The sequence below is a fragment of the Grampus griseus genome, assembly GCF_964374135.1.
Source record: "Grampus griseus genome assembly, chromosome: 12".
NCBI classification, from domain to species: domain Eukaryota; kingdom Metazoa; phylum Chordata; class Mammalia; order Artiodactyla; family Delphinidae; genus Grampus; species Grampus griseus.
In genome coordinates this window covers 75,196,641-75,209,563 of record NC_139006.1, presented here as the reverse complement: position 1 = coordinate 75,209,563, position 12,923 = coordinate 75,196,641, and the positions used below count along the sequence as shown (strand labels likewise).

The window sequence follows — 12,923 nt, the reverse complement described above, 5'->3', positions numbered from 1 at the left end:
TGCCCCTCCTGCCTTTTTCTGTTTTGGCCACCATCCCAAGAAGACAAAATAGAAATCATAAGACACAGAAATTATGCATAGTAAATAATTGCATTAAACCTCAGAATGCCCTGTTCTTTTGGTTCATTGTTTTTCTTCTCTCTCAAGAATGTCTATTCTGTGTTTTTCCCCTGAATATTTCTATTGCTTGGTTACCAAAAGTGCTGCCATATTTACATTTTTTTCATTGTAACTTGATGTTGCTTGTTTATACAGGGAATAATGAAAAATTCAGAAAAACGTAAGAATAAATGTGATCCATAGTCCTGCCACCAGAGAGCTCCATTACATGTTATGTATTATATTACATGTGTCCAAACTCTCCAATACACACACACACACACACACACACACACACATACACATGCACTGAAATTAAAGAAAAATGTTGAATTTAGAGCTTTAATATTTTAGGGCAGGATTATCCTGTATCATGGAAATATACTTTGAAAGCATGGGTATTAATATCAACATGATAGTCTCATTTTACTGTGTGGCTGTACCATAATTTATTTAATCAAACTCCTATTATTAGACATTTAGGTAATTCCCCCCCTATTTTAAAATAACAATGCAGTGGACATTTGGGTACTTAAATCTTTGTTAATATTTATGATTATTTCCTTAAGATAATTATTAAAGGAGAATTCTTGAGAAAAAGAGTATGAATATATTGGGGGATCTTAATACAAAGATTAGTTACCAAATTGCTCTCATGAATGGCTGTACATACTTCTGCCAATATGTTAGTATTTGTCATTTCCCTTAATCTTTCTCATCACTAGGTGTTATGAAAAATATGCAATGTAGTAGTATATAATCTAATTTGTGTTGAGATTATAATAAATATGTTAATTTAGTTTTTGTTAGTTTTCAATTTTATTTTTAAGTTTATGTTAATAAATCTGTCTTTTGTTGTAAGATGTCTGAAATTCTTAAATGCATGTATGTGTATATGTATGTGTGTAATAAGGGTGATATGTTATAAATGTTTCCTTTCATCCAATAATAATATTTTATACTATTTGTGCATTCCTAATCTTATTAAAGATTGAAAGCCTCTTAGAGTTCTCAGGAGTTTTCCCTTTTCTTCATATAGAAGTCTAACTCTTTGATTTAAGGATGCTATTTTTTGTGCTGCTTTTGCATGTTTTATTTGTGTGTTTTTATCTGTAGCACAGGATTAGGTATATAGAAGATCCTCAGTAAGTATTTGAATTAATACATTCATTCACTTGCATAAACCAGGATTTCCATTCCTTTCCATAAAGAAGATAATTTTTGTTTCAACAAGCTCTAGAAACTTCCACTTTCTCCAGTGCTTCTATTTTGTCACTATATGGAGAGCAGTTTTTTTGTTTTACTTACTCATTTCCATAGCAAGGACAGTGATATTATGCCAAGAAAACTCTTCTCGATCAAGAGGTCTCGCAGTCATTAGGGCACCTGTTGTAATGTCAACATAGAAGAACCTTCCAGGGTCACTGCTTCTGTCAATGGAATATCTGCAAAAACAGAGATTACACACATCGTTTTATTTGGATAAGCATACTGTGGCATATTCCATAAGAGAACTGAGTGCATGCCATGTGAAACAGGATAGTTCTCAGTTATGGGCACTTGGAAGACTGCATTGCTGTTTTATCTGTCCAAAAACCCTCCCCGCCCCCGCAAAAGAAAACCCCAAACACAAAACAACAACAAACTATTACTGCTTTGATTTCCTCATTCATAAAATGAAATAAAACAGGGTACCAAAGAGTTAGGGTAGTTTCACGCTTTTTAAACATCAATTTGAGCTATTTAAAGCTTAAAACTGCCCTAAGACTTTTGGGACACTCTGAATGTCCGCCCCTACATATCTTTGTTCAAAAAAAAATTTTATTCAAATAAGTCCAGAAACGATAAATGGGAACTGGAAAAGATATAGTTACGTGGTTCTGGTTCCTGTAAGTTGTATCACCTATTGAGAAGGAAAGATTTGAATCAGGTCTTTTGTAAAGATACTAATGACCTGCTGTCAAACACACTAACGGTATTTGCTAGATGGGATGTCCTTACCTATGGAATGTTACTAGCAAGATGGACCAGGTCTGTCTAGGTTGCTTATTGTAAAGAAGCCTGGAATTTATGAATTTATTGGGCGCAGCGTGCTGGAAAATGTCATGTGAGCTATGTAATTAATGGGGTATAAAAAGCAGATGTTCCACAATCAAAATGGCTCCTTCTGTTCAAGCATTGCACTTCATCCTTTGCTTACACTTTTCATATTCAGTGTGGACCAACATGCATCCTTATACAGGAAAAAGAAGGATAGTTACAGGCACCTACACCTGACAGTTTCAGACCTCTCTAGGGAAAGAATGCTTAGCTCATATTTTGATATTGTTTATATCCTTTGAGTCCTTATTTACCTTGATACTGTGTAAGACCTGTAATTCCTGTTGAATCTGATTTGGCAGTCTGACCCTTTGTATTATCTCACCTAAGTTGTCTTACCTGGTGTCCATATTAGGAGATTCACTAAGTATGGAGGGAGTCTCAGGCATCTGTATGTTTAAAAACCTTCATAAGGGGTTTTGATATGTAGCCATGATTGAGAACCATCCTTTAGAATCTTATGTAGTCCTTGGTAATGGCCAGTAGTTATGATCTGTGCTGTTTATTGAATACCAGGCATTTTATAGCTTCTTTTTACAAAAACATACATATATTTTTAACATCTTTATTGGAGTACAGTTGCTTCACAATGCTGTGCCAGCCTCTGCTGTACAACAAAGTGAATCAGCCGTATGCATACATATATCCCCATATCCCCTCCCTCTTTTTTTTTTACATCTTTATTGGAGTATAATTACTTTACAATGGTGTGTTTATAACAAAGTGAATCAGTTATACATATACATATGTTCCCATATCTCTTCCCTCTTGCATCTCCCTCGCTCCCACCCTCCCTATCCCACCCCTCTAGGTGGTCACAAAGCACCGAGCTGATCTCCCTGTGCTATGCGGCTGCTTCCCACTAGCTATCTATTTTACATTCGGTAGTGTATATATGTCCATGTCACTCTCTCACTTCGTCCCAGCTTCCCCTTCTACCTCCCCATGTCCTCAAGTCCATTCTCTACGTCTGCATCTTTATTCCTGTCCTGCTCCTAGGTTCTTTAGTACCATTTTTTTTTTTTAGATTCCATATATATGTGTTAGTGTATGGTATTTGTTTTTCTCTTTCTGACTTACTTCACTCTGTGTGACAGACTCTAGGTCCATCCACCTCACTATAGATAACTCAATTTTGTTGCTTTCTATGGCTGAGTACTATTCCATTGTATATATATGCCACATCTTCTTTATCCATTCATCTGTCGATGGACACTTAGGTTGCTTCCATGTCCTGGTTATTGTAAATAGTGCTGCAGTGAAAATTGTGGTACATGTCTCCTTTTGAATTATGGTTTTCTCAGGGTATATGCCCAGTAGTGGGATTACTGGGCCATTCGGTAGTTCTATTTTTAGTTTTTAAGGAACCTCCATGCTGTGAGAGTGGCTATATCAATTTACATTCCCACCAACAGTGCAAGAGGGTTCCCTTTTCTCTACACCCTCTCCAGCATTTACTGTTTGTAGATTTTTTGATGCTGGCCATTCTGACTGGTGTGAGTTGATACCTCATTGTAATTTTGATTTGCATTTCTCTAATGATTAGTGATGTTGAGCATCCTTTCATGTGTTTGTTGGCAATCTGTATATCTTCTTTGGACAAATGTCTATTTAGGTGTTCTGCCCATTTTTGGATTGGGTTGTTTGTTTTTTTGATATTGAGCTGCATGAGCTGCTTGTATATTTTGGAGATTAATCCTTTGTCAGTTGCTTCATTTGCAAATATTTTCTCCCATTCAGAGGGTCGTCTTTTCGTTTATGCTTTCCTTTGATGTGCAAAAGCTTTTAAGTTTCATTAGGTCCCATTTGTTTATTTTTGTTTTTATTTCCATTTCTCTAGGAGGTGGGTCAAAAAGGATCTTGCTGTGATTTATGCCATAGAGTGTTCTGCCTTTGTTTTCCTCTAAAGAGTTTTATAGTATCTGGCCTTACATTTAGATCTTTAATCCATATTGAGTTTATTTTTGTGTATGGTATTAGGGAGTGTTCTAATTTCATTCTTTTACATGTAGCTGTCCTGTTTTCCCAGCACCACTTATTGAAGAGGTTGTCTTTTCTCCATTGTATATTCTTGCATCCTTTATCAAAGATAAGGGGACCATATGTATGTGGGTTTTTCTCTGGGCTTTCTATCCTGTTCCATTGATCTATATTTCTGTTTTTGTGCCAGTGCCATACTGTCTTGATTACTGTAGCTTTGTAGTACAGTCTGAAGTCCAGGAGTCTGATTCCTCCAGCTCTGTTTTTCTTTCTCAAAATTGCTTTGGCTATTCGGGGTCTTCTGTGTTTCCATACAAATTGTGCAATTTTTTGTTCTAGTTCTGTGATAAATGCCATTGGTGGTTTGATAGGGATTGCATTGAGTCTGTAGATTGCTTTGGGTAGTATAGTCGCTTTCACAATGTTGATTCTTCCAGTTCAAGAACATGTTATGTCTGTATCATCTTTACTTTCTTTCATCAGTGTCTTATACTTTCTGCATACAGGTCTTTTGTCTCCTTAGGTAGGTTTATTCCTAGGTATTTTATTCTTTTTGTTGCAGTGGTAAATGGGAAACACTCCCATTTCTCTTTCAGATTTTTCATCATTAGTGTATAGGAATGCAAGAGACTTTCTGTGCATTAATTTTGCATCCTGCTGCTTTACCAAATTCATTGATTAGCTCTAGTAGTTTTCTGGTAGCATCTTTAGGGTTCTCTATGTATAGTATCATGTCATCTGCAAACAGTGACAGTTTTACTGCTTCTTTTCCGATTTGGATTTTTCTTATTTCGTTTTCTTCTCTGATTGCTATGGCTAAAAATTCCAGAACTATGTTGAATAATAGTGATGGGAGGGGGCAACCTTGTCTTATTCCTGATCTTAGTGGAAATGGTTTCAGTTTTTCACCATTGAGAATGATGTTGGTGTGGGTTTGTCACATATGGCCTTTATTATGTTGAGGTAACTTCCCTCTTTGCCTACTTTCTGGAGGGTTTTTATCATAAATGGGTGTTGAATTTTGTCAAAAGCTTTTTCTGATCTATCGAGATGATCATATGGTTTTTATCCTTTAGTTTGTTAATATGGTGTATCACACTGACTGATTTGCATATACTGTAGAATCCTTGCATTCTTGGGATAAACCCCACTTGATCATGTGTATGATCCTTTTAATGTGCTGTTGGATTCTGTTTACTAGTATTTTGTTGAGGATTTTTGCATCTGTGTTCATCAGTAATACTGGCCTGTAGTTTTCTTTTTTTGTGACATCCTTGTCTGGTTTCAGTATCAGGTGATGGTGGCCTCGTAGAATGAGTTTGGGAGGGTTCCTCCCTCTGCTATGTTTTGGAAGAGTTTGGGAAAGATAGGTGTTAGCTCTTCTCTAAATGTTTGATAGAATTTGCCCGTGAAGCCATCTGGTTCTGGGCTTCTGTTGAAAGATTTTTAATCACAGTTTCAATTTCAGTGCTTGTGATTGGTCTGTTTATATTTTCTATTTCTTCCTGGTTCAGTCTCAGATGGTTGTAGTTTTCTAAGAATTTGTCCTTTTCTTCCAGGTTGTCCATTTTATTGTCATATAGTTGCTTGTAGAAATCTCTCATGTTTCTTTGTATTTCTGCAGTGTCAGTTGTTACTTCTTCTGTTTCATTCTATTGATTTGAGTCTTTTCCCTTTTTCCTTGATGAGTCTGGCTAACGGTTTATCAATTTTGTTTGCCTTCTCAAAGAACCAGCTTTTAGTTTTATTGTTCTTTGCTATCATTTCCTCCATTTCCTTTTCATTTATTTCTGATCTGATCTTTATGATTTCTTTCCTTCTGCTAACTTTGGGGGTTTTTTGTTCTTCTTTCTCCAGTTGCTTTAGGTGTCAGCTTGGGTTGTTTATTTGAGTTTTTTCTTGTTTCTTGAGATAGGATTGTATTGCTATGAACTTCCATCTTAGAACTGCTTTTTCTGCATCCCATAGGTTTGGGGTCATCGTGTTTTCATGGTCATTTGTTTCTAGGTATTTTTTGATTTCCTCTTTGATTTCTTCAGTGATCTCTTGGTTATTCAGTAGTGTACTGTTTAGCCTCCAATATGTTTGCATGTTTTACACTTTTTTTCCTGTAATTCATATCTCCTCTTATAGCGTTGTGGTAAGAAAAGATACTTGATATGATTTCAATTTTCTTAAATTTCCCAAGGCTTGATTTGTGAACCAAGATATGATCTACCCTGGAGAACATCCCATGAGCACTTGAAAAGAAAGTGTATTCTGTTGTTTTTGGATGAAATGTCCTATAAATATCAATTAAATCCATCTTGTTTAATGTGTAATTTAAAGCTTGTGTTTCCTTATTTATTTTCATTTTGGATGATCTGTCCATTGGTGAAAGTGGGGTGTTAAAATCCTCTACTATGACTGTATTACTGTCAATTTTCCCTTTTATGGCTGGTACCATTTGCCTTATGTATTGAGGTGCTCCTATGTAGGGTGCATGAATATTTACAGTTGTTATATCTTCTTCTTGGATTGATCCCTTGATCATTATGTGGTGTCCTGCTTTGTCTCTTGTCACAAACAATTTTTATTTTAAAGACTCTTTTGTCTGATATGAGAATTGCTACTCCAGCTTTGTTTTGATTTCCATTTGCATGGAATATCTTTTTCCAATTCCTTACTTTCAGTCTGTATGTGTCCCTGGCTCTGAAGTGGGTCTCTTGTAGACAGCATATATATGGGTCTTGTTTTTGTATCCATTCATCCAGTCTGTGTCTTTTGGTTGGAGCATTTAATCCATTTACATTCAAGGTAATTATCGATATGTATGTTCCTATTACCATTTTCTTAATTCTTAATTGTAGGTCTTTTCCTTCTCTTGTGTTTCCTGCCTAGAGAAGTTCCTTTAGCATTTGTTGTAAAGCTGGTTTGGTGGCGCAGAATTCTCTTAGCTTTTGCTTGTCTGTAAAGCTTTTAATTTCTCCGTCAAATCTGGATGAGATCCTTGCCGGGTAGAGTAATCTTGGTTGTAGGTTCTTCCCTTTCATCACTTTAAATATGTCTTGCCACTCCATTCTGGCTCGCAGAGTTTCTGCTGAAAGATCAGCTGTTAATCTCATGGAGATTCCCTTGTATGTTATTTGTTGCTTTTCCCTTGCTGCTTTTAATATTTTTTCTTTGTATTTAATGTTTGATAGTTTGATTAATATGTGTCTTGGCGTGGTTCTCCTTGGATTTATCCTGTATGGGACTCTCTGTGCTTCCTGGACTTGATTGACTATTTCCTTTCCCATATTAGGGAAGTTTTTAACTACAATCTCTTCAAATATTTTCTCAGTCCCTTTCTTTTTCTCTTCTTCTTCTGGGATCCCTATCATTCGAATGTTGGTGTGTTTAATGTAGTCCCAGAGGTCTCTGAGACTGTCCTCAATTCTTTTCATTCTTTTTTCTTTATTCTGCTCTGCGATAGTTATTTCCACTATTTTATCTTCAGTTCACTTATCTGTTCTTCTGCCTCAGTCATTCTGCTATTGATTCCTTCTGGAGAGTTTTAAATATCATTTATTGTGTCACTCATCATTGTGTGTTTGCTCTGTAGTTCTTCTAGGTCCTTGTTAAACATTTCTTGTATTTTGTCCATTCTGTTTCCACGATTTTGGATCACCTTTACTCTCATTACTCTGAATTCTTTTTCAGGTATACTGCCTATTTCCTCTTCATTTGTTTGGTCTGGTGAGTTTTTACTTTGCTCCTTCATCTGCTGTGTATTTCTCTGCCTTCTCATTTTGCTTAACTTACTGTGTTTGGGGTCTCTAGGTTTGTAGTTCCCGTTTTTTTCGTGTCTGCCCCCATTGGGTCAGGTTGGTTCAGTGGTTGTGTAGGCTTCCTCGTGGAGGGGACTGGTGCCTGTGTTCTGGTGGATGAGGCTGGGTCTTGTCTTTCTGGTCGGCAGGACCGTGTCCGGTGGTATGTTTTGGGGTGTCTGTGAACTTATTATGATTTTAGACAGCCTCTGTGCTAATGGGTGGGGTTGTGTTCTTGTCTTGCTAGTTGTTTGGCATAGGGTATCCAGCACTGGAGCTTGCTGGTTGTTGAGTGGAGCTGCGTCTTAGCATTGAGACGGAGGTCTCTGGGAGAGCTCTCGCCGTCGCCGATTGATATTACATGGGGCTGGATGGTTTCTGGTGGCCCAGTATCCTGAACTCGGCTCTCCCACCTCAGAGGCTCAGTCCTGACACCTGGCCAGAGCACCAGGACCCTGTCAGCCACACAGCCAGGTATGTGCGGAGTTTCTTGCCTTTTGGGAAGTCTGAGGTCTTCTGCCAGTGTTCAGTAGGTGTTCTGTAGAAGTTTTTCCACATGTAGATGTATTTTGATATACTTGTGGGGAGGAAGGTGATCTCCATGTCTTACCCTCAGCCATCTTGAAGGTCCTCTTGGGTTTAAACTTGTAATCACATAAATTTGTTAGATCTCAGAGGGGAGGCACTGCATGCCATGCAGGGCCACAGAGGAAGGTCCAGGTTTTGGTTGGGTGGCAAAGACAGGAGCAAGAGGAAACTCTAGGCCAGAGTCTTTAATGGGGTTTCTGAACTTGAGTTTACTGGGGAATAGCAGAGAAACTGCAATTCTAGAAGGCACAGTGTTGCAAGTTACAGGCCAGTCTGTGGAGAGTTCAGGATGGGCTGTATTTATCTATAGCTTCTTTTTAAATTCTACAGGATCTCTAGGATGTAGGTATTATCTCACCTAACAGGAAACTAGGACTTAGAGAAGTTAAGTCACTTTCATACAGTTACACAGCTAATAATTTGCAGCTAACAGTAAGATTTGAAACATACATGTGTTTATATATAAACTATTGTATATATAATATACAGTAAATTATATATAAATGATTCTCTTTCTTATATATTATATATATATAAGCTATTGTAACATACTGGGTTCTAAATTCCATTTAAAGTTGCCAGCGGTTGCAAACAAACCTATTTTCAAAACAGAAATAGAGTCACAGATGTAGAAAACAAACTTACAGTTATCAAGGACGAAGCGGGGGGGGGGAGGGATACATTGGGAGATTGGGATTGACATATACACACTACTATATATAAAATAGATAACTAATAAGAACCTACTGTATAGCACAGGGAACTCTACGCAATACTCTTTAATGACCTATATGGGAATAGAATCTAAAAGAGTGGATATATGTATATGTATAACTGATTCATTTTGCTGTAAACTCGAAACTAACACAACATTGTAAATCAACCATAATCCAGTAAAAATTAATTTTAAAAAAGTTGCCAGCGGAATTCCCTGGTGGTCCAGTGGTTAGGACTCCGGGCTTTCACTGCCAAGGGCCCAGGTTCAATCCCTGATCAGGGAACTAAGATCCCACAAGCTGTGCAGCATGGCCAAAAAAAAAAAAAAAAAGTTGCCAGCAATTGCAGTCTCTATCTTAAAGTTGTTGAAACTGGGAAATACTGCCCATTTGATGGGAGTAAGTAGTTTCTTTACTTTAGTGCATTGTTTTTCAATCTGAAATAAATATGGTGGGTTGTGACTAGTGTAGAAAGAACATGTATATGTATGCCAGACTGCATTCCAGTGAGGGTAAATATTGATGGTAAAACTTTTGTTTCAATATAAATAAATAAATAAATAAATAAATAAATAAAGTATATACCAGTATATGTATTATTTGGTAAAGTATTTTGTTTCGAGTATTTATTTTTTCCTGCAGAGATTCAGGATGACTGTTCAGAGAATTAGGAATTAAAGGGAAAGGTTACCACTAAAGGCTGGAGAAGTTGGAAACATTTCAGTTCTAACTCTCCAAGTGTTGGGAAATTTAAATAAGTAAAGTAATGCTTCTCTCTGCTTCTGACCCTGTTACTGTAGCCAGGCACTGCTCTAAACATCTTACCTGTATTGACTCATATAATACCCACAATAAACCTATGAGGTAGGTACTATTTATCATCCCCATTTTACAGGTGAGAAAACTGGAGCATGGAAAGGTTAAGACATTTACCCAAGGTTGCACAGCTGGGAATCAAACCTAGGCCTATGGAATGTATGAGATTGCTTAAGGAAACAAAACCTTAACTGTTTTTTGAAGATAGATTAAGCCATGATAGCCGACAGTTGACTATTTAATAAAGAATAAACACATGCCTACAAAGTTAATTTAAAATTAACTGGAGCGTTTTTTTTTTTTTTTAGGTATAATTAGTGATTTAGTTTTAAAGTTTACTGGCTATTTTAAGATTTGAATTTATCTTAGAAAAAAAATACTCGTTGGCTCCTGACAGTCTTTTCTTTCAGCTCCCCAAACAGGAGAAAAGCCAGCCATTCAGCCCACAGAGCTGTAACCCTGATGGCAGCTCTCCAAGTTGTAGGCATAATGCTGAGGGGAGAGGCAGCCTATGATGAACCAGCTTCCTGCATTCAAACCTACAAGGCCATAGCAAATGTCACAGATGGTAGGGGAGATGGAATGATGGAAATAACTGACAGAACCCATGACAGTACTGCCGCTGACACACTGAGAGGAAACGCTGCAGGCCTGCCTCAGAGAAGCCTCCCTCAAGTGGAATTCCTCTTCCATTTCCCAGGCGGGGCCTGAATTGAGGCAATGATAGCATTCATTACTCTGAATGGGACGCTGGGCCAATTTTCAGGACTCAAGAGAACAAATTTAAAGGCATAGATACAGATAGAAAATGAGGAAATTGGGATACACTAGTGAATTATGTAGGTGGTTTTCCTTTCTCTAATCATAATATTCTCATATGTATAGGCATAACATACACATACAGAACTGCCTTCAGCCAACAATAGCTGGTGTTCGTTGAGCTCCCTGCTTGTTTACTTGGCTGAGGACATTCTCTGAATTTAGGAGTGCTTTTGGAGGTAGGGTGTCATGGACAGGCTCCCTGAATCCATACACACTCTAGGAAGGCACAGGGGGACAAGCTGTTTCCATACGAGCAGGAGCCTATTTCAGTTGCCTAATGGTTCAGTTTCCTGCTTGCTAGAAATTCCTTGAGCATTTATTAAAAATTTAGGTGATCCAAACATTGTAATTTTCATGTACATATAACTAAATCTGGAGACTTAGTTTTGGGCTTTACTAATAAATGATGACCAGTTTATATGCCTGAACACACCATAAACTTTCTAGAAATGAGATTATAAAAGTCCTGATAATCTTTTTAAAAAGTTCAGTGACCTTTTATCCATAGCATTTGAACCTCAGGTGGTATGTTGTTTTTTGGGTGATTTAATATGAATTTTCTTTTTAGGAATGTGAACCTCATTTATTTGCAACAAAAATGCACAAGATAGACAAGTGGCATATGGCATATTCAAATTATTTTTAAAAGAAAATAACTTTTATAGTATAAATAAGGAGAAAACAAGCAATTTGGTGAAAGATAATGTAGGAAAGTACTTTCCAAATGGGTTTATTAAGTAATAGCCAGAGATTTGACTTCTAGTTGCTTTTCCTTCTCAGAATCCAGGACCCCTGGTGTTCTGCTTGGCTCCAGAGACCATTCTTTGTTCCTGTGGGACAGTACAAAGGGTCAGAGACTCTATCTCACAATATGAATTCTGTTCCTTCTTTCCAGCCGAAATGCAGAGGACGATTATCTCTAGTTATGATAAGTGGAATTCTGCTTTATCCCCTGTGCCTGAACGCTTATCGTGTTACCTCCAGGCCTGTGGCTGTTGCCTTGTTCTTGCCAGTTTCTCTTTCAAGACCTAGAACCCTGCCCTAGAATAAGCCCAGTGGACCCTGCTCTATGCCTCCCGCCTATTCACTCTTGGATTCCTCCTGACTGGGATGTATTGGACTACACAGACACCCTACTATAGACCTCCCTGATGTTAATTGCATCAGTGCCATGCCAGCCAACTGACAGTTTTCAGTAGCTCATCATCTGAAGCAGCATTTTCGGTTAGCCAGACAGGATTCCCTCATTTTGTATCCTCATTTTGCTCCATGCCAGCAGTGGATCTAGGCCTGCTGGTGTTTCTCCTTCCTTCCTAGATATGTGTTGAGATAACGACTTTAGTCCTGAATAGTGCACATTCGCTCTAGGGCTGTGTGTGTGTGTGTGTGTGTGTGTGTGTGTGAATTTCCTTGTTTCCTGACTGCTTTCAGTCTCTTTTGCTTGTCATTTAGTAGTGTGACTCCTGACAAAATCATTTTTCCAGTGCTTACCGTGTAGGAGTCCAGAATCAGAATCTGGAAAGAAGATGTGGAAGCATCCACTGGATATTCTGATTGACTCTTTTAGAAATGAGATCTGATTTTTTTCAGACTGTGCTTGTTTTATTTCAAACACTTTCCCTCCATAAAGTTTTATTGTCTAGAGTTTTTTCCCACAGTAGTGTCTCTGATATGAATAGATTAATCAGAAGATATTCTTGGGCTTCTGATATAACTATAATATTTATATTACAAATATAAATTTATAATAGAATTGGTTTCATTTGTGTTGTTGTTTTGGGGATAGTATTCCACAAACTTCTATTATACATTTAGAAAGCTTAAGGTTGAAATATCACTTCTATAAAATTGTTACAGCTCATAAAGATTAGTTTTCTTCTAAAAATCAAATATCAGAATTCAAGCAAAATAATTTTAGCCATTTTAATGCCTGAAAATGTAAAATGTTTGCTAATTGGTTAGAGGAAGCAGATTTCCCCCAGTATGGTTAAACTCAGGAGAGACCCGTCTTTAT

The 12,923-nt window shown here is 37.4% G+C and overlaps 1 protein-coding gene across 1 annotated transcript in view; it reads right to left on the bottom strand.

Annotated features, from left to right (window-relative positions):
- CDH20 (cadherin 20) overlaps nucleotides 1-12,923 on the bottom strand; it is a gene marked incomplete at both ends in the record, with an annotated part of 59,940 nt that overhangs the window by 15,269 nt on the left and 31,748 nt on the right. The window contains one exon of the mRNA XM_082667535.1: nucleotides 1,408-1,544. Coding sequence (XP_082523661.1) covers nucleotides 1,408-1,544 — 137 coding nt within the window. The remainder of the gene's footprint in view (nucleotides 1-1,407; nucleotides 1,545-12,923) is intronic.